This window comes from Cygnus olor, chromosome 9 (assembly GCF_009769625.2).
Source record: "Cygnus olor isolate bCygOlo1 chromosome 9, bCygOlo1.pri.v2, whole genome shotgun sequence".
Taxonomy (NCBI): Eukaryota; Metazoa; Chordata; class Aves; order Anseriformes; family Anatidae; genus Cygnus; species Cygnus olor.
The window spans coordinates 26,296,311-26,318,304 of record NC_049177.1 but is presented as its reverse complement, the minus strand read 5'-3'; the positions used below and the strand labels follow the sequence as shown (position 1 = coordinate 26,318,304).

At 45.8% G+C, this 21,994-nt stretch overlaps 2 protein-coding genes across 21 annotated transcripts in view; one reads left to right on the top strand and one right to left on the bottom strand.

Moving 5' to 3' along the window:
- Positions 1-21,994, top strand: part of MED12L (mediator complex subunit 12L) — a 140,052-nt gene that overhangs the window by 63,886 nt on the left and 54,172 nt on the right. The gene's annotated exons all lie outside the window — the stretch shown is intronic.
- On the bottom strand, positions 418-15,692 carry GPR87 (G protein-coupled receptor 87). Its single transcript, XM_040567371.1, has 4 exons — positions 14,783-15,692; positions 14,605-14,684; positions 2,887-3,019; positions 418-1,652 (listed from the first exon to the last, which is right to left on the bottom strand). Exons 3-4 carry the CDS (start codon positions 2,918-2,920, stop codon positions 607-609), a joined length of 1,080 nt encoding a protein of 359 aa, XP_040423305.1. The 5' UTR covers positions 2,921-3,019; positions 14,605-14,684; positions 14,783-15,692; the 3' UTR covers positions 418-606.

The window sequence follows — 21,994 nt, the reverse complement described above, 5'->3', positions numbered from 1 at the left end:
CGTAACTGCAGCACATGATGCCTTTTGTCTGGCTTCAGTGTCTGGCATCGCCAGTACAACCCATGCATTTTTTATTTGTTAAGCAAATTTTTTGCCGTTCTCACATTCTCAGTAACTATTTTAGGTGAAAATATCAATTTTACTGTCTAAAGTATTTCTACTAGAAAGCAGAAAGGAAGAACTGATATAATATCAATAAGAGTGAAAAATGTATTAAAAATGAAATGAAAATAAAGGAGCATTACTAGACTGAAGTAATTATTGGAATTTGAGCCATAAGGGAAAAGAGCTTCTCTTGGTTAATGAGAACATTCTTTAAATTACAAGATATTGACATTGGATTTCTTTAGTTTCTGTTGACCTTAAGAAAACAAAACAAATTTAAAAAAAAATAAAAAACCACAAATCCTTCTGAAGTGAACCTGATCTCTGTGTGAATCCAGGCTTTGGACATTCAAGATAGATGTTAGTAAGCTGAAATGAAAAAGCTGTACATGTCTGCACATTTCTTAATGAACATCCATGGTCAGATACTCAAAGATACATTTTATTTACATGCTATACAAATACTCTCAGAAATTAGCAAAAGTCTCTGTGTGGGTGACTTCAGACATCGGTGTATTCATGGTATATGCGCACTTCTGACCGTCTGACGCTCTGAAGTGACCTAATGCTCTCGCTCCTTGTTCTCATATTTGATTTTCTGAACAGCCTTCGGGAGAATGATCTACACATGAAAAAGTAAATTATTGGATCCAGACAAACATTGCATGCAGAGAGGAACAGCGTCATTTCCTTACAATAATACAAGATTTTATGTGCAGAGTCATCTAGCAGCTTGTCTAGATGACTAAAAGTAAAGGGTATTCTGCACAAATGGTACGGCAGAAAACAAGTGAAAAATACAGCCACTACAACCCTTATACTTTGATTATGCTTTCGCTTTCTGCTTGATGAGCTAATGAATTGCTTGCTTGATTTATAAATGTACCTGGAGATTGCAATATAACATCCTATTAGTACTATCAGGACCACTACAAACATGCAGGTATTGATGTAAATGACAGCTGTATGCCATTTGACTCCCAGGGGTGATTTAAGTTTTATGCAGTCATCTATGTTTTTCTTGGTCGGGTAGCCATTTGTAAGAATCAGATTTGGCAAAGCTAGGAAAGCCATAACTACCCACACACAGGCAGATAAGATCTTAGTGAAGGTGATGCTGTACATCCTGGAGTCTCCAAAGGGCTTCACTACTTTCAGATACCTGTCAATACTGATGAGTCCGAGGAACACAATTGTGGTGTACATGTTGGCGTAAAATAAAACCGTGGTGTATCGGCATAGGAACGAGTTGAAGTGCCATGGTCCCAGCTGGGAGTCCTGAATTATCTTAAATGGGAACGTCAGTGTCATAAGGAGGTCTGCAACCACGATGTTTTTGAGGTAAAATATAAAACTTGTTTTATTTCTGATGTGGAAGAAAATCCATACTGCTAGGCCGTTCAGCAGGATGCTTGCCAAGAAAATGACGAGGTAAAGCACAGGCAGAACAATGGTCGTGAATTCGTTCTGCGTGGAGTTCCCAAGGAAGCCTGTTGTGTGATTCGATGAGGTATTGTCGTCTTGGCTCAGATGGTCATCTATAGGAGCTACGGAAAAGAACAATTTTGAAGTATGTTTTTAGTGTTTTATAAATGGAGCAGTTTTAGAACTGTCCTCTAGAAAATGTCACCTCTCTGGGCAATCCCAGAGGCTGCTCAGGTCAACCAGCTCAGAAAACCTGAGCTTGAAACAGCAGTCCTGAGTATTGCATGTGTTAAAGTAAATGCATCTGTGGCTTTTTAGCCTCTGAGCACAATGGCTGCTGCTTCCTGCTGGAGTACAAAGTGCCTCTGCCAATACTTACAACAGGAGAAAAATGCAGTGAGTAAATGAATGTCCATTTGAGCAGTTCTTGTGATACTCATAAGCACCCCTCCTGCCCTTTAATAGGATTCGGTGAACTTAATGTGCTGCTTTCGTGCTTTGTACCATGCTATTTCGTATGAAGATAGTCGTAAGTTAAAGTTGTAAATGCTTAATGCTTTCATCCCTTCTTACCATGCCTGCTCCTGTTTTGTTTTCCTAACAGTTCAGGAATAATTTTCTTCTGTACATTACCAAAGTTTTCAGGAGGGGTGTTTCCATACAAGAAATTTGATAAATGAGCTTGATAAATGTGAGGATAATGGGCATTTGCAGTGACTTTATAAAATCCTGCCCTAAGTCACCTAATCAGGGAACGAAGCAGGGCATGTGCGTTCATTTTGTAGGCCTGTGCTGCTGCCTCTCCGCGCCGAGGTGCCGGCACAGGGAGGGTGCTGGCAGCGGGGTTATCCCTGCTGATATCCCTGAGTAAGCCGTAGGATGTTACTGACACCTGGGTGTGAATGTTGTGTAGCAGTGCAAGGAGAATTAATGCAAGAGCGGGGTGTGCACTCTTGGTTGTCTTGGCAGAAGACAACGTTTGAGCTCGGTTGATGTTTGTCAAGAAACAGGACTGTGGAGAGTCTCTTTGGGCCTATTAAAATGATAATTTAAAACTTAATTTACTTAAATGTATTTAAAAATCACAGCCTCTGGGGATTTTAAGGTTTCACATATAAATATTTGTGAGCAAACTTCAGATTGTTATAAATTTTCTGTTTTGTTTTGTTTTTTTTCCCCATCAAGAAATTATTTGTGCTTTGAACTTGCGTGGCGAACCGGGACTGCAACCCACAGGGGCAGCACATGGCAGCATTCAGACAACCTTTTCTGAAATGACTTATTTCTTTAAAACGTTGGTAGGAACTGGTAGTAATACTTCAGTATTCAGCACTTCAGTTTCCAACATTATTTTACCTGGCAGTTTTCCATAGGACAAATTGTACCCCATTATTTGCGGTGCTGTAGGTCGTCAGCTGGAACACCTCTCAGGAGTCCCACTGGCGGCCGCAGGTCCTGGAGTCAGCAGGGGCTGTGTCAGCTCCGCATTCTGGGGAAAAAGACTGAAGTTAAAGCAAACCAGAAGTTCCCGTCTTTCTCTCTGCAGCATGGAGAGCTCTGGGAAGCAAGTATTGGCCAGAATTCCCTAGGAAGGGACTGAGGTGGAGCTGACGGCTGGCCTTGGCGGGCTGCGCAGCTGCTCTGCTGTTAGGGTCTTCCCTACCGCTGCTCACTTGGAGCTGGGCATCTGCTGCATCGCTGCAGGCAGTCCTGCGAGCTTAGTTTTTGTAAGCCCATGCATTCACTGTAAAGCTATTTCACTTTTTCTGCCTCACTAACACAGCTGTGCTGGAGCTTTATTGCTGTAATACTTAGAAACATTACTCTAGCTTCTAACCTGGGGATCTCTGTGGCCACTTTCTATCTCTGTTCCTGCACCAATGCCTTTCATTTAATGAAACCTTCCCCACCTCTGATACTTGTACCTCTGTTTATAGAGGGACATTTCTGTATTTACTGAGACTTCATTTGCTGTGTTTAAGCAATCCCAACTCTTCTCTTTTTTTTTTTTTTTTAAGGCTTGAAGGTACCAGTCCTCTGCATCTGCTTCAGTTAAGATGATTTTCCTTGAACCCCATTGACAGATATTGTTCACTGTTTTGCAAATGATGTTTAATAAAAGCTTGTTTCATGGTGGTTTGGTTCCTTATCACTGCTGAAACACCTCAGGTAATATTTTCTGGGGTTTCACTTCCTCACTCCCTCCTTATTTCTGTACCAGGCAAGTGGCTAGCGGCCACACTGGGGTCAGCTCTGCCACGCTTTGTCCCCTCTGCTTCCCAGCAGTTGGTGTCACTGGGTAGCAAACTTGTATTGTCCTCAGCCTCATGATCTTGTGGAGTTTGTCCAAGAAAACTTCATTTAAAGTTTGTTAACTTCTTTGAAAGTATGTTGTATTCAACTTCTTAAAGCCTGTTTTCTTTCTTTCTTTTTTTTTTTTTTTCTCAAAAAGTTGTGCAGAAAAATGTAGTCTGACTAATGAGCCTCTAATGACCTGGCCATGAATTGGTCCTGGCTTTGGTACTGTGTAGGTGTGTATCTCTACACCACACTTTTAGGCTTTAAAAATAGCGTAGTGTACAAGGAGATGCAAACATGCAACCCCGGTTCCTGCAGCAGGCAAAGCTTGTCTCCCAAGTACCGGAATGTGCTGGCTGGAGGACTTCGTGCCTTTGGTCTGCCACTACAGCTGGTTCCTTACTCTGTGATAAAGGCTTGGCCTTATTCCTGACAATTCATGTCTGGATGTCCCGTTTGTTTGTTTTATCTTGGACATTTCAGTGCCGGATTCCTGACAGTAGCTTATTTTCTTTTTATAGACTTTATTTTTGAACTTCTTATTTCTTGAAGTTAAAAAGCTTCATAAAGTAAATTTGACAGTATCAATTTATAAGGCAACATCCCAGATGATTTGTTTATTCTTGTATTATTTGAGTGCAACAATTTTTCCTTGTTTCACTTTCTGATTACTAGTTTTGATAAGAAAACTAGAGCTAAATAGTTCACACCTCAGCAGGACAGGACTGCTTCTCCTATGGCTGTGAACAGAGGGTAAAATTACTGATGCCTTTTTGCAGATCTAAATTGTTTTACATGATCATCACTGTATTAGGGACAGGGAGTGAAAAAGTTTTAAACAGTCACTAGATGGCAGTAAAGCAAATCGTTACATCTTAAAGCCTCAGTAAAAATTGTGATTCTGGTATTTTAGGCTTTTTCTCAGTCTGACTTCTTTTGGTATGGCATTATTTGCTCTGATAAAAATTGGGGTCCCTAATGGGACTGTTGGGTATTTTAGGTATTTTGTCTTCTACTGAGGGATGTGCTGAGAAGCAGTAGCCTTCTTCCTAGGGAATAAGAAAAATCTCGATCACTCGTGCTGTTGTTTGTAATTCACAGCTATCCCTTTTTACCCAGGAGGCACTGAGATCAAAAGGACAAGTGATTTTATGAAAAGATGCATATCTCTCTATCTTATGCAAATAGAAGCCTATTTCCCTGCATTTCAGAGTTCCTTTTAAGTCTGTGTAATTCCTGGTCCCGGTCCCTGGAAAGCTCCCTGCTCTAGGCTCTTCAGGCAAGTGCGTTCCCAGATCCTCGGCACGGAGGAGTTGGTGAAATGCCAGTTGTGTTGCCTGAGAGCAGGGTGACTGATGGCTCCGGTGTTCCCATACAGTAACCCTGGGAAACGCTGTAGGATTCGATGGAGCTGAGGATCAGATCTGTGCTAAACAAGCTTCTCGTGGGCTGTCAGTTACTCCAGGTCCCAAAGGAAATTGCTCTAAATTCTGTTAAAAGAGGCTTGTGCCCGTTTGCGCCTCTGCCTCTGTCCTTTTAGGTGGATGTTGTCACTAAGAGACTGCACAAGTCTGACAACAGGTCAACACATTTTTATACAGAAACAGCCCCAACACTCTCCAAAGGTTCTGTCTCCTGACTTGCATCCAAAAAAGAAATAATCCCAAAAGGTGTTTTCTGACACTGATGAGAAAGCTCTCTTGCTGTATGTGATCTCAGCCTTGCTTTTGTCTGGGCTCTCCTTTTAGCTTGCACCATTCACTTTCCCATCTGTATCCTGGGGTTTACTGTCAGCAGAGAGAGGGCATCCACAGCAACTTAAGACTTTCACGCCCTGCTCTTGGTGGACCTTCCTGGTTTCCTTCCTCACTGCGGACAGCATTCTGTTTCGTATGTACTGTGTTTTGAAGCCACTAGTCTGAGTGCTGGGATTTAGTCCGTAATTTTGTAGCTGAACGTTGCTGCACGGGACTGACTGCAATCACTTGGACCAGCGATGTGTAAATCACTGCCACAGAAGGCTCTCCCCAGACAGGCATGTATCTTACCACTCTGGGGCATGAAATATAGTCCCCAGTTCCTGATGGGCCCAGCTGTGCCTGTCAGGTTTGATGGTATCAGCGCGGCTCCCGTGCTTGCCCTGTAACAGGTCTGCTCGGGTGCAGTTTGCTTATCTCCCCAGTCCATGCAAAACCTCTGCTTGCTGAAGCAGCCCAGCCACTCGGTCCCCGTGCTCTGTTCCCCTTCCAGGTGCAGCAAGGACAGCAGAAGCAGCAGCAGCCCTTCTCTTAAGCTTTTCAAGTCAGCACTTCTTTTAGCAGATCCCATACGGGCTTGCTGATTCCTGACCAGAGCGCTGGCCATGAGAAGTCCCTGCCACGTGCATCTTCCTGGCTGCTGAAGGTGTGAGAACAGCTAGATTGCCCAGAGAAGTACAGGTCACCTTGAAACCATAGTAGGAGCTTGCTCCTTCTTCCTGCAGACCAATTAGCCCCCGAATGGATGTCTCTGCATCATCTTATTCCTGATGGTTTTAATGTTAAAACATATTCCAAAAAATTCCCAGTAGAGCATGGGCTGGAAAAAGCAAGTGAACTGTTCACAAATACAAACTGTGACAGCTAACCCATGTTAGCAGCACTGTGTATCCTGCCTTGCCAGCACAGCTGAGCTCAGCAGAGAGGCCTCCGTGCATGCATGGGGTGGAGGTTAGAGAAGACACCTACTATTGGCTGCCCTAATTATGTGTTACAGACTTTCCCTTACGCTATTGTAGCTCTTAAGCTTTAATATCTCGAACAGGTTTGTGCAGGGCAGCAGAGAGGCGCAGGCATGATGGTCCTTGCTGCGCAGAATTGGTTGTGTGACCAAATTTCTGGATGCACAGAAACAATCCTGCTTTAGGCTCAGAAGTCCAAAGGTGTTCAGTTTCCCATCAGAGTCTATCAAGCTAAGGAGTACTGTGATAGAGCACATTAAGTAGCATGGCTTTGTTATTTACGCTGGTAGGGTGAGAGATCAAGGCTCAACTGAGTCAAACCTGGTGTATCCCTAGGCTCTGAGAGCTCCAGTTTTTCTGATAAAGACTTGAGGAACTAGATGAAGGTTATCACCTATGGAGAATTCACAGTTTTTCACGTAGAACCATAAAAGTTGGAAAAGATCTCCAAGATCATCTGGTCCAACAGTCCCCCTACCACCAATGTCACCCACTAAACCATGTCCCCAAGCACCACGCCCAACCTTTCCTTGAACATCCCCAGGGACAGTGACTCCACCACCTCCCTGGACAACCCGTCCCAGTGCCTGACTGCTCTTTCTGAGAAGAAATATCTCCTCATTTCCAACCTGAACCTTCCCTGGTGCAACTTGAGGCCATTCCCTCTACTCCTATCACTAGTTACCTGTGAGAAGAGGCCGACCCCCAGCTCCCCACAGCTTCCTTTCAGGTAACTGTAGAGAGCAATAAGGTCTCCCCTGAGCCTCCTCTTCTCCAGAATAAAATGTTCTCTTGGAACGGTGAATGAAGACCATCTTCTCTTCAAAGAACATTTTAAGGTATTTTGTAATCGTTCACTGATTATGCACTCCAACAGAGACTTTTTCACTTGTTTGAATGTGGTATTTCTGTGCTGGATAAGGTTGGGTTTTAACTCTTTTTCCAGTTCTTCACACATTTCTTCTGACCAGTTTCATCCTAACCATGTTTCTCCAACGTCCTGCCTCACACTTCCATACAAATGTGTTCTGCTAGGATCCTTAGAAGCTGCTCCTTTATTCAGGTAGCTTTTTAAACCAGAATACTTCTTGTCGTTTATATATTTGGTTGGTTTTTTTCTCTATCATTCCCCTAAAGGCTGTCAGTTGCAGCAAATGCAGGTTAATTACATGCTGTTTTACAGATGAGGTAATACTGTACTGCTAATGTTGATAGACTGGTTTATATGCATGACTGATAGAGCCTCAGATGAGAAATGAAGTAATAGGCTGAATGGCATATTTCAGTGTCATACGGGTACAGAATGACTGCATGGTTTTGCTGATGACTAAGGCTTTGAGTTGCCTCACTATTTAAAGAAATTCTGTACCCTCAAATCTAATTATTCTTCTTTCATCTCTTATTTGCAACTTCTCAAAAATTAGAAAATTCTCTTTGTGAACTTGAACGAATATTCTAGCTCATAGCCCTGCGGAGTTTAAGTGATGTTTGTTTATTTAAGCACCTAACTTCTTGGTGTCACTCCTTGCCAGTCAGTCTGCATTTGTCAGCATAAAGTCTGGTAAATGGCAGAATTAAAGCAAGCATTAGAAATGTGGGGCAGTTTATTCAATTTGTACTTGGCTGGCTGCAATTATGCTCTTTTCTGTTGCCCATCAGAACCAAATCACTGACAGTTAATTGTAAAGATTTTTGGAAAAAATACACTGGTGCAGGCTGCAGTGTACTTGTGCACACTGCTTCTGCAAGCTGACAAGTGGCAGGTACAGAGCCTGTGTACACGCTCTCTTTGGTATTTCCTGCCACTCCTTTCCTGCATCGCTTGGGCAAGCCTTAATGTTATCTCTTCTCTTCTCTGGTGTTTCTCTGGTATTCTCTTCTGCCGTGCTACTGGCATCAGCGTGAGCGCTGATGGAGCTCGCGTGGTGCCAGGGCACGCGCCGGGCAGCCTGCTGCTGCCCATGGCACTGCTGCAGGGAGCCGGGTGCTGCTCGGCGGTGCCCGCTGCGTGGGCAGGAGGCACCGGGCGCAAGCTGAAGCACGAGGCCGCACCTGAGCATAAGGAGTCGCTGTTCTGCAGCGAGGGCGGTCAGACACCGGCACAGCTTGCACGGAGAAGAGGTGGAGGAAGATGCCCAGCAATGGGTGCAGCTGCCCCTGCCTGAGCAGGGCCAGCCCCGGGGTCCCTGGGGGCCCACCTCGGCTGGTTTCTAATGCGGCGATAGAGGGCTGGGTTGCTCGCTGCTGCCTGCCGGCCAAGGGCTGAGCGAGCCAAGGGGTGCTGCCTGCCAGCTGCCTGCCTGTCTGGCTGGGCTGGCTGTCACATGCCGGCCACTGCAGCCTGGGGACTGCTTTAATGTGGGCTGGCTGGGAGAAGGTTGAAAGCAGCCCTCCTCGGGGAGCCCTCCTCGGGGTTTCGTGCCCTCTGCTCCCCCTGCCCGCCTCCCTGGGGGCCTGCTGGCAGAGAGGTGTGCCAGCCGTGTCTGCTGGTTCTCCGTAAAGCAGAAACGCTGCAGCACCTAACCAGCTGGATTGCAAAGAGGCAATATGAAGGTACAACCGTCTTCAGCTGTGCCATCTGCTTAGTCATACCCAGAAACAGGAACCAGCGCCTTGGCTCAGAAAGCTTCTTGTCTGCCTCAGTATTTAATACAAAACCCCCTTCTTGGTTTTCAGGTTCCTCCTTGCACTTCCCCCTCCATCCCAGACTTCTCTCTCACGCGTCTCTGAACAGCAGCACATCCCGTCCCCAGACCAGCTGTGGTGAAACTTGCTGCCCATCTGCCTTCAGCTCGTGGCAGAGCTGTGTCTGGCTGACCCCCTATCCTGCCCTATCCATCGGTCTTCAATAAAAGACTAGCGACAGTAATGGTTCAGGAGCAGAGCTGTCCCGTGGAAGGCTGTGCCCAGCGCTGTGCCGACACCTGCTCTGGAGGAAGCCGTCCCCTCACACGGCTAACGGGGACTTCCTTCTCCACGGTCGTTTAGCTCAAGAGCTGGCCGTGAGAAAAATTCTCTGTCAGCTATTCTTGTAAACTGCAGAGCTTCCCACGTGCAATCACTTACTCAAGTTTGGGTTTTAGTCCTTCTTAAGCCTTTGTACATGAAGGTAAACGTACCATACCTATGTCCAGCCAGTTTGTGTAGCAGAGGACAATCTTGTGCCAAACAGAAACAAAGTTTTGATTCTAAGCCTTGCAGGTGCAAATCTCAAATACTGAGAGATACATTTTCTTCGGTTTTGGTCAGTGTAACTTTGTGAAGCAGATGTCCTCTGCTCTGCAGGGCTGCTGGGCGCCTAGAGGGCTGGGGGCACTCAGGTCAATTACACTTCTCTTGAGATTTTTAATCTGCTACACTCAAAAAGTCGGGGGGAGAGTGACAAGATTCTAGGCATCGGTTCTTTGGTGGCCAGCACTTTGCCATTTCTAAAGCAGCATAATATGAAGTGTAGTGCTAAAATTTGTTTCTCAGGCTGAAGTTGCTTTACATGAAGGTTTAGGAGAGAACTGCCAACAAAGGTACCCCACTGGGCAGCAGGTAAATGGCTGTTGGTGGCAGAGGAGTTAAGTGTTGCAATTACTACTATTATTATTATTTTTATGTGAAAATGAAGAGAGGACAATGCAGTGGTTGGCAGAGTTGGGATAATTAATGTTTTTTTCCAGTATGGCAGCCTCTAATTAGGAAGAAGGAAAGGATTAACTCTGGAATGTTTCCTTTGTTTCTGTCGAGAAGATGCTGCTGATGGTTGTTTCTGGTTGCGCAAAACCTGCCAATAGGAGAAGCTGTATTGTAGCCCTATTAAGTTGCTTTCTCTGAACCCCTGTTAAGAATCTGCCATGCAAGATGCAGCTTCCACTGGCTGCGCTCTGAGCAAGGCTTGGTGTGGAGGCAGTTCTGAAGCTAAGCAGCGCAGTCCCAGCCTCTCCCCCAGCACCACCACTGGGTCGCCCTCTGCCTCTCCATCTCTTCTCCTGGTCCCTGTCAGTTTCCTTTGTTTGTCTGGCAATTGCTTTTCAGCTCCTTAAAACACCAACCTATTTGTTTTGGCTCTCTTAGTGTCTTTGTCCTTGTGCCGGGTGTCTTGGATCCTTCCCCTCACCACACCACACGTCTTAGCTGATCTCTCACATCATGTCAGCATCTGGATGCCAGTGATGAGTATGAAGCTGGAGACAGTTTCATCCTTTCCCTTCCTGTCAGCAGCTTGTTTCAGTTTCTTAGTTACCTTTGTGGCCCTTTGCTGGTCTCTCTTCAGCAGCTCCACGCCTCTCCTGTACTGGGGAGCCCAGAGCTCAGCCCCATCCTCCAGGCATGGCCCCAGCAGCTCTGAGCAGAGGGGGGGTCACCTCCACCTGCCGGCAGTGCTTCACCTAACACAGCCCGGGAGGCTCTTGGCCTGTTTTGCTGCAAGGGCACTTTGCTGGCTCAGGTTCAGCTTGTCCACCAGGACATTCTCTGCCCAGCTGGGTGCCCCAGCATGTCCCAGTGCTTGGGGCTGTTCCTCAGGGGCAAGACTTTGCATTTCCCTTTGAACTGCAAGAGGTTCTTGTCAGCCCAATGCTCCAGCCTGTCCTGGTCATTCTGCATGGCAGCACAGTCCTCTGGTGTATCAGCCGGTCCTCCCAGTCTGGTCACCTGCAAACTTTGTCCCCTTTCTATCCAACTGGATTGCCGTTCTTTTGCTGCTTGGAAGATGCAGTTTTTATTCCCTTGCCAGGTCACGTTTCTAGTCTTCCCTTCCAAGGGGGAGGCCAGAAGCAGCTTCACGTTTACATGTACTTGCCCAGAATAACTTAAACTTTTCCCTCTTTTAATCTCTTCACAAGTCTCTCCCCCAGCCTTTCTATTCCTGTTCTGCTTGTGTTTTTGTGGGCTCTGTTCTTGGCACAATAGGCAGCCTGGAAATTTTTGTCAGTTAATTTCCTTTAATTCCATGGGCTGTTCCTTACTTGTCCTATATACTTTATTATCCTGAAGTCAGTCTTTTAAAAGTTAAAAAGTTTTATAAACACAGCAGTTGAGGCGGTAAGCAGTCTGGTGATGAAGTTTCAGCAGTTGGTGTTTGGGTGGCCTTGAGCTGCCTCCCGAGGAGCAGGCAGCCGGCGTGGGGAGCTGCTGCCGGGCTGGGCAGGCGGCCTCTGCCTCTTCCAGGTGGAGACCCCGACTTCGGGCTACTGTGCTGGAGCTTCTTGCATGCTAGGCTTTAAGTGTGGTTATTGGCTTTGTGCAATGAAAAACAGTAAGCTGAGAAACTTGAAACTTTAAAAACAGTCAAGATGATGTCTAGGTCTGGAAACAAGAATGAAGATGTGTGATTGATTGCATTGTACCTTCATCTGTTGTAGCTCTGGCTGTTGTACACCTGTCTCGTCTCTCAGGTGTACAGGGGATGCTGTGAAAAATCTTGTAGTTAAAAATAAAAGTACTGGTACACATGTGTAGGTAATGTCAATTATTTTTATGTAATTCTGGCCTCACTTTTAGGTATTTTACTTTGCATTGAAACAATTTCTAGTATTTTTTAATATGCAATTCTAATTCACATTGCAAAAGGGCAAAAAATTCTCATTTACTGTAGTCAGCTGGGTTTTTCTGTGCTTTAGTATATATTGCTGTGACATGGGACTAACCATGCTAGCTACTTGCAGCAAAACCAGTATTTCAAAAAGGAAGGAAAAGGACGTGGGGATTTTTGGGTATGACTGGGAGAAGTTCAGCCTGTTGCAACCCTGATTTTTCATGAAGTGTTCTCAGCCTGTCTGCCATTCTCAGAAATCGACAGACTGCAAATCCTGGGCATGGTTTCAGCATGTGGGACCCAGAGGGCTTTTCTTCGTCATCTGGCCCAGCTGCTTTGCCAGCTCCCGGCCATTCCTTGTAGTGGCAGAAGCCACTGCTGCACAGAAGGTGATACAAGGCCAATTTATAATGCTCCTTATCAGTTGTCACTTCCTTGTGTCAGCAACATTTTCCCCAGTAAAACCAAGAACTTGTAGCATGCTGTGATAACTTGTATCTCTTGAGGTTTGGTGTTGGTCAGATGTGGAAACCTGCTTTTGGTAATGCAGGGCCTGGTTTGTTTGTTTGTTTTTTTGTTTTTAAAGAAGGTACTGGGGTATTTAATATTGGGAAGGGTTAAGACAGCTGAAATGTGGGACTTTGCTCACTTCCTCTAGTACTTTCTTGGCAGCACCTGGGTTAGTGTCTCTGGCAGCTTGGTGGAGCACTGGCGTGTGATGGCAGTGTGGTGATCAGTAGCCACTGGTGTACGTCAGGCACGTTTTCACTTGGTTCCAGAATTTTAATAACTATTTCATGCCTTGAGTTTCCTGCTGCAGTCTTACCGCAGGTGCCTGGACTGGTTTTCCCTGGCACTCATGTGGCTGAAGAGGAGGAGAGGAGGCCCTTCTGAACTCCGCTGTGCAAAACTGCGCTGCGACTCCTCGTAAAAGGAGGAGGACTCTCCCATCTGTTACTGCCGCTGTTGTCTGGGTATCTCTCATCCCAGGCTACGTGCAGCAAGTGTGGCAGGTTTCCTGTCTGAGACGAGCACTGGGCCAGCGAAGGGCTGCCTTGGCAAACGCCAGCCGCCGCCACGCAGCCGCCGCCCGGTGCTCGGTGTGGGCCCCGGGCGCCTGCCCAGAGCAGCTGGCGCGGGTGCGTGCCGGCGCAGGCCGGGCTGCGGGCGCGGGTGCCGGGCGAGCTGGTCTCCCCGCTCCTCCCCACCCTGCCCTGGGGAGGCCCCGGCAGCCAGGGAGGGCGCGGAGGGTGAGACAGCAGGGCCGTGCTGGGAAATAAACCCTCTGCAGGCGGGCAGGCAGGAACGGCGGCTCGGTGCTGCTGAAAATGGGCTGCTTTTTTCTCACACGCCCCTAATGCAAACAGATGCTTTCTGTCTCTAAAATCCATTCACGCCCTTCAGCTTCTCTCTCGTGCGAGAGCTGATCCTTGTCGTTCCCCACCATGGGGTTGTCCCCGGGCTGGAGGTCTTCCCGCGCAGGCTGCAGCTGGCAGCATGGTGGCCCTGCAGGGCGAGGCCTGGCTGGTGAAGGGGAGTGAGAGCGGGGGCACGGGGAAATGCCGGACGGCTCCCAGCCAGAGAACGGCCGGCAGCTTCCATGCAAACAGGGCCTGCACTTCTGGAAGTGAGGTAGTGACCTTGGCTGAATGTTTCCTGGTTTCCCTTTTAACAGGGAGATTGCAAAATCTTCTTTAAAAAGATGGAAAAAAGTGTGAAGCCCTATCAGAACAAGACCAAGCCTATGCAATGAGAAGACAAACGGATGTCTGCAGTCCCCATAGAGCACAAACGCCAAGCCATTTTTTTAAATATAAAATATAAACTTTTTTAAACCTTCAATTGCACTGCTGTTTTCAGTTGTTCGTAGCTAAGAATAATCACTTCAATCTAAAATGCTTGTTAAATGACATAGGTTTTTTGAAAGTACCCCATATATTTCCCTAACTTTGAGACTAATCAGACACGTAGTTTGAGTTGCTAGTTCAGAGCTATGTGGTTTTTCCAGTGAACCTGACAAGTTTTAACATGATCGGAGTGAAGTATGAAGGAAGAGAAACCTTCATTCTGTATAATGTAATTAAGAGAATTCACCTATGCTTTCCTTTACTGAAAGAGGCAAAAAGGATAGAATACAAACATTTCACATCAAATTCAGATGTTATATTTACTGAATCTTACTTGATATGACTTTAAGCTCTGTCAAGACATAAATTATTAAAACCGTGAACCTTACTGCACTTTGAATAGTATGTTAGAAGGAATAACTAAGAGAAATATATATAAATTTTTGCCATTGGGAAAAAGATAACAAGTGACGTTTGCCATTGAATGAATAAAAGATTAGTTAAGTCTCACTATTTGAGACCTTTTCACATTTTTAATGGATCTGATATTCCGTTTATGGTTCCATGTCCAGTTTTCAGCAACCGCATCTTAATTCCCACTTTCTTTTCAGTTAAGGCTGATTAAGAGCAAGAAGATTTAGAGAACAACTTATCAAATGCTTTTCAGACCATCAAAAATCACTTACCTGTCACCATTGTCGCCTTCCATTTGCCTCTTAGCTGCATCTCGAAAGTGCCTTAGACTCCTCCAGAGTGCATCTTGAAACTAAAATAGTCATGAGAGTATTTCTCGCGATAAGGTACTTAAATAAACCATATCTGGAAGTAAGCTTCTTTGCTTCCAATTGCTTTTTTTTGTGGTACCTGATCAGAGAGGCAAAATTCCCCTGGCCAGGAGCAACTGGAGCAACTGGCTCTCTCATTCCCGGGAATGACTCACATGCCAGGGTAGGCGAGCGCGCGCTCCCCGCTCACTTCCTGGCTCCAGAGCAGCTCGAGCACCCAGGACGCAGACAGTGATTCACCTGAGAGGTGGGTTAGTGCCTGCTCAAGGCAGCAGCCGTCCTGCAGGGAGACGTTGCGAGCAGTCTGAAATCGTGTTGTACTGCAACCTGTGCAGCCGTGCCTGTGCCTTTCAGTTAGTGCTGTTTTGTCTGCAGGGTGAATGTGAATTTAATGCGATGAGTGTGATGTGATGTGTGTAAACTGAAAACTCTTGTGCTGGGTAGATGCAAATATCTGCTAATGAAGATTATCATGTCAATTATTAATTTGACTATATTTAGACATCTTTAATGTTGTACTTTGAACAGATTCTCTCTTCTAAATAGCATGTAGGATGAAAGCGAAATGTTAGGTCTGTAACTAAATATTCCAGCTAAAATGACTAGACTGTCTGTTTACTTCATACTTTTTGCTGTCACGGTGTTCTTTGAGACTCTGACTGTGGGCCCGCTGCCTCCTGCAGTCCTACCTCCACTGGTCCTGGGTGTACACACATTTAGAGGAAGATATCTTAGTGCCTTAAGAACATTGAAGTAACCCCAGAAGTAGTTACATCAGGACAAAATTTTGCTGTGTGTTAGTAGAGGATGAAGTTGTTAATTTCCCATTTCTGCAACCTTCTTGAATAGAAAACAGTTATAAACAATACCCTCTCTCCATTAAATTGACAGGAATAAAAATAATCTTCCCACTATTAAAGCAGTGGCTGCCAAGTCACATTTATTGGACTTCTGTCTGTTCTGCCTACATTTGTCCGTACTCTTTTTCTTTTCTTTTTTTTTTCCTTGAAGCTCTGAGTAATTGAATCCCCAGCACTGCTCTTCTAACACTGGAGAAGGTCTTCCGCATAGGTCCCTTTGACAGCTGCTTGGAGGCCTGGGAGGAGCTGGAGACGGAGCAGGAGCCAGACTTACCAGCTGGTGTCCCTGTGCTGGTGAACTCCTTCCAGACTGCGTGTCCAGGGGGAATCCTGTGATAACTTTCACGTTTCTGCTCTCTGTTCACTAGCAGGCAAACTGTAAAATTCCCTCTTGCCTCAGGACCTCTCCCTTCAATCAGATACAGTCCCTGATCTTAGGAGACTTCTGACATGGCTCATCTTTGAAGACCAGCTTTTGCAAGGCAAAACAGGTGATGCAAATGAAGCCAGCAGGAACACGTGTTATGTTTATCATATGTGTTTAGATTTATTACTAGAAGTTGCAAAACTGATCTCAGGAGATGGATGCTCTAACGTTAAGCGATAGTCGCTATTACATGCATACGGTGGAGTGCCTGTATCACGTCAGTGGAGGATGAAGGCTTTTTCTGTAGTTAGGTAGAGAAGACTTGCCTACATTTCTGCCTCTCTCAGACCTAGCGTATGGCTAAGTAGAACAGTGTGCCTGCCACCATTCCACCTTCTTTCAACTCTGCCTTGTGTTCCACAGCTTAGCAGCTCCATGTGTGTTTTTTTTTTCCTCTCTCAACTGCTTTTGGGTTTCTAGACTAATGGTGCCTCCTGTTTTCCTTTCGTATGTGGTTCACCTCCTCACCGGCTTTCAGTCATTTTCCACTCTTAACGTTAGGTGTTCAGATCCAGGTCTTTCTCCTCAGTGGAGCTAGTGTAAAACAGGAGCATGTTCCTGACTGATGGTCTGGTATGCTGCTCCCTCCAGCTGAGTTGTTCTCCAGCAGAGAAGGCTGCGGCAGCCACCCCAGGACATGCTGGTAAATGCTATCGTCAGTGCAACTCTGGTACAGTACAGCTTGCTGCATGTCCACGCAAACAGCTTCATTTTTCAGTATTAGATCTCCTCTGAGGTTCCCTCTCCTGTCTCTGTAAACCACTGTCTTCACGCTCTGCTAAGTGGAGACCCTGCTCTGCTGGGGAGCATACAAGGCAGTTTGTGTTTCTTACCCTTTTTCCTGTGGCTGAATGGTAAGTGGGAGGCTCCAGAGCTCTGAGAGCACCTGCCTTGGTTTTACCATGCTCTGGATGAGTGTTGTACATCAAGCTCTCTGGTTGGCTTCCAGCACATTCTGGTTTACTTGAGGACAGGGTAATGTGCAAGTTTTGTGCCGATTTTGGGGTTGGCCTTGTCTCCTTCCTTTTGAGAATTTGGGGGATTTAATTTGAATAAGTTTCTTTGTTTCTTAGCTCTCTTGGGGATTTCTCAGATCTCTTCCTCAGTACTATGTGATGATGCTGGAGTCAGCTCTGATTAGACTCAGATTTGCATCTTACCCTGGCACCACTTTTTCACCGCTGTGGTTTCCTCTCCCTTTGTCAGTGTCCAAAGGACCTATAAAGTAGCCTTGTTGCAGCTTAGACCTGTTAGTGCCTCTGAGTTTAAGCTCTAACAAGGTGATTTCTCAGTCTTTTCCCTCAGGTATTACCAGTGGTGATTTTTAGTCTGTACCTTATGGGGTCTGGTTGTGCAAAGGATTGCAGCTGAGTAATGTCGTGGTCTGTGACTGCTGTTCTGTGCGCAGATTATCTTCAGGATGTCTCAGGTCAATTTCCTATGTGATGTTGTCCACTTGGCACTGTGGGTAGTGCATCCTTTCAAAAAGCTGCTTGGAGAGCAGGCTAGCATGTAGGCGGGTTGCTGTTGGCAGGTGCATGGGTCCTGGAGACGAGGCACATGAGTGAGGTTCATACTCACAGTCCTGGTCTGCCAAGCTGTGTCCGGTCTCCGGACAATTCTCCACAAGGGAGAGCTGGGTGAAGCTGAGTCCTCGTGCTGGCTTCTCACAGTCTAGGACTTCAGCAGCTTGTTCAGCTGTTAGCTGGTCTCAGGCACAATACTGTATCCTCATTTCCACACCTGGAAAATTGGCTAGGATTAGCCTCTTCAAAATTCCCATCTTTCAGAAACCTGGCTCTCAAGCTATGTCTGACCACTCACCCAGATGCTGATGTGGACACCTACCTGTTGCAGGCCACGTGGTCCTTCAATTTTCTTGAAGAGAAATGCTGTCAGTGTGACATTTGTGAGAAACGTGGTAGATGTTGCAGGAGAAATCTGCCTCTTGCTTCTATTGGGATTTCTTGCAATAGATGGTCCTACTTGGGATGTTTGGACAACCCAAAATTCCAGGATCTGAAGTCTCTGCTCCTCTGAGGACCTCTTAGTTTGGGCGCTGAACAAAATGTGTTGGTCTTGCTGTGTTGGTCTTGCTTGCAGTGTTTGTGCAGCCTGCCTGGCAGCATGCACTGCAGCTGTGGGGAACGATATGCTCCCGTCTGCGTGATTTGTGCTCTTCTTCAGGTGTCTCTAACAGTGGGGTTGTCTCTGGGATCTTAAACAGCTCTGAGGGGTATGTCATGGGGAAAAAGGGAAGAGAGTAGAAGGGAAAATAAGAAAGTTTAAAACAATTTCTCATAGAGATCCAATAGTTTAATAGGTGGTGCCCTGTATTTTTCTTTTTCGATATGATGCAGTGGAACATTAACTTTCCTTTAAGATCTCTGTATTTTGATATATCAGCGGAACTTAATGGATTAGAAAGCACTGTCATAGCATCCCGTAGCAGGCTTTTAACTCAGATGTGTTTTTTGGCAGCCCTCGGACGGGAGCAGGTCTGGACTAGCCAGCACATAAAAAGGAAATGCTACAGAGCTTGTCGTAAAAGCAGCACAACAGAAATGTGAAGCTGTGGTGTGAAGAAATGCTGAGAGCTAACCTGTAACTTTGCTATTGTTCACATTATTCAAAGGCTGGATGTCCCTTTTTGTATTCTGGTGATTACAGAGCAACTCTCAGATTACATAAGAGCCAGAACAACTTTATTACAGCAATTACTGTGTCGCTTTATTCTAAAACTCCTTTACTATCACATTTGGCGGTACAAGCTATGGGTTTATTTTTAAAGCAGATTAGCCACCTGGATAATGCATTAAACTAGCTTTTTTATTTAATAAATAAAAATAGAAGAAGAGAACTAACTAAAGGATTCACTTTTATAAAGCTCATTTCTTCTTCCTTCATCCTCGAGCTCCTCACATTGTGTTGAGAGATTACCTGAAGGTGCACGCCGTGGCTGGCAGATCCTTTCTGTAGGTGTAAGGCAGTTCTAGAGCCTTTAGTCTTCACATGCACTCTGCTGGCCCTGTGTGATTGTGTGTAGTCGTATGGGTAATGTCTTGGTTGCTTGGCTTGGCTTCCCAGTTCTTATTCATGATGCAAATTGTTTTTTTGCATTTCTAATTAACTGAGGTAGTGGTGTTTGCTGTGAGAGTTTTCTCGATGCTCAGAGTCATATGAGCGTTGTTGGAGAGGGTTGTATTGTGGTGCCAGAGAGCCAGGGCACATATGAAGTACAAAATTTGTCTTTAGGTGTTCAGGTGTTTATTGTCCCTCTGAGAAGAGGCAGTCTGATGCAAAACCTAAAAGGCTAAAATGGTGGATATATTAGGCAAAGGTATAATATATTTTATTTTTCTTAAAAGCAAGTAAAATAATAAGTACAGTTGGCCTTTGTGGACCCAAATAAGATTGATTTCCTGCAAAACTTGACTGCCTGGTGCCCTGTAGTTCCCCTTTTGGTAACTCAACAACCTGTAGAAAAATTTAGAATAAGCATCAATAGTTTTCACACGAAGCCAGGAGCATGGGAGCCTGGAATAAAGTTCATTTGTCTGAACAAGTTTTAGGCCTGCTGCCAGCTTTCTAGTTTCTAGGTTGTGTGTTGTTTGTAGTCTGGAGCACAAACAAGCCAAGTAAATGAAAACTTGGAAGTGGAAAGGAAAAGCCTCACTGCTGCATCGTGATGATGATGGACTGCAGTAAGCATGTTTAAGGTTAAAATGTCACATATGTTTACTCTGTCTTGTACAATTGCTGAACCTAGAAGCACAGGTTTCTCAGTGGCTCCAGGGGCATGAGTGTCAGTACCAGTCTTTCCTAATTATGTTCGGAGAAAAATCAGATTTTGAAAAACGGTGACTACCACTGAATTTGCTGGTAGACTAAATGGAATCGCACAAATTCCTCAGTGGCACTGAGGAACTCTGGAGAGCCCAGCCAAGCAGCTTCCTGTGCCGTGCTGCTGGTACTTGCTGCGGTGGTCCAGCTTGCTGGCTTCCTCATCTCCGAGACAAGCCTCTTCCTGAAATGCCTCTTAGTTTGTGTAAGATTTAAAATATTGCTTTAGCCTTTTTTGAGCCTGAAAAAAGGAGAGACCTAAACTTTGAGATATTTTAACTGTTACAATTCTTACTTCTGTCTGGAGGCAGGGGTCTAAAAACTGACGGAAAAGAAGTGCAAGATCCCAAATGTCAGAATTTAGGGGACTTTTCCTGAAAGCGATATCCTTGCAGTCAGCTGGCATTTCTCTGTGGCAGATTTTGGTAAATCTGTCTCCCCTTTACCTAAGAAGCCGCCGCTGAGAAACAGATGATTAAGACTCCTCTGAAACTTTGGCACACCCCGTATTTAAGGAGCACCTCATCCCATTTTGTGGTTACACCCACCCTTACATACAGGCTCTTGGTGCTTAACTGCGTGTGCTGCCAGGATGGGTTTGTGCACAGCATGAAATAGGTATGTTGTGTTCCAAGCAGTAGAAACGACAAGTTTTGTGCTAAGTTCTGCCCTAGTGTACCCAAAGCTCAGGAACGCAGATTTCCTCGGGAGGTTGCTTGCTTGAGTATCGCAGCTGATTTAAAAGCTGTCTTCCCCCATTGCTGAGCTTCAGCCACAACATTAATTGCCGTGTGTGTCAACAGGCTTAGTGGAACATTTTCAGACTCCTCTGTATTTTCTTTATGCAGTTGCTACAGTAGTGAGTATTTTAACAACTAAAATTTAATATATTTGCTTTAGCTAAAGTAGCCAAATTAATCCTGTTAAACACTGAATGTGTGTGGGAGAGAAGATTTAATTCCTGAGTAGTGTTTAATCCTGAGAGGAAGACACTGTTTGAGAGAACGCTGATTTATAGAGAAGTTCAGAACCAGTTGGAAGCTGACTGGGGCTTAGTTCAGTTTCCAGTTGTGAAAGGGTGTTATACTTAGGGAAAGTATGTAACGTGCCTAGTAGAGAAGATACAGAGCTGAAATTGCTAAATAACACATCTACCTGTGTGGTAGAGGCTAGGGAAACCTAAAGGCAGATGTAATTAACACACAGTAGTCTAAACACAGATTTGAAAAAATCAGGCTGTATGGAGCAACCTACGTGATTGCATTAGGCTTTTGTAAATATTTAAAGTCATAGAAATAGCAAACAAGTAGTAATCAAAGCATCTGGCACACGTGAGAACGACACAAAGCTAGCAAGAGCGCTTAAGAAGTGAAGTTTGTTGGTAAGGTCCGAGACTGTTTCTCAGCCAGGTGCTGGGGACTCTCCCATCTCTGTCCCACAGTGTCACCAAGCAGAAGGGCCACAGGAGGTGAGTGTCCAGGCACAGTGCAGTGGGGCAGGCGGGGGTGAAGGCAGTTACAATAAGCTGTAGGGATGATGGAAGAGAGCAAGTTGTGGTGCTTTCTCTGAGGCCCCTTCTGCAATGCCGCATCGCCTGAGCAGCGCACGATGAAGAGGTGGTCCCTGGGTTGGTGGGTATGTCAGGGACAAGTAGCAGTGGAATAAAAGTCAGGGTTTTGGGTTACAAGCAGTTTCTCTTTAGGCATGGTAGATTTGGACTTCCCTGGCGGGATGGCTGATGGAGAGGTGAGTAGCACCATGAGCCAGCTGGAGCTGGATTTTTGAGTGGGGTGACAGCGCTGCTTGCTGCCTTTTCTTCACCACTCATCAGCGCTGGGAAGGGTGAACATGCGACTGAGGGGACGCTCCTCGGCACTCCCTGCTGGTTAGCAGTGAGGTAGGGTGCGTGCTGCACGGCTCAGGGTTTTTGCAGGGAGCAGTTTTGGGTCCTCTGCCGACCAGCCATGGCATGTGCTCGGGGGCTGAGGTATTGCAGAACCGTGTCCTCCCCAAACATCTCCTCAGAGGTGGAGAGGAAGGATGAGGAAACAGGGTTAGGTGGCAGGAAAGTAATTATGTGTATGAGAGGCAGGGAGGGATGGGAATGGAGCATGTCCCTCTGTCAGGTACGGCTCCTCCTCCCTGCCCTACAGCCTGCCAG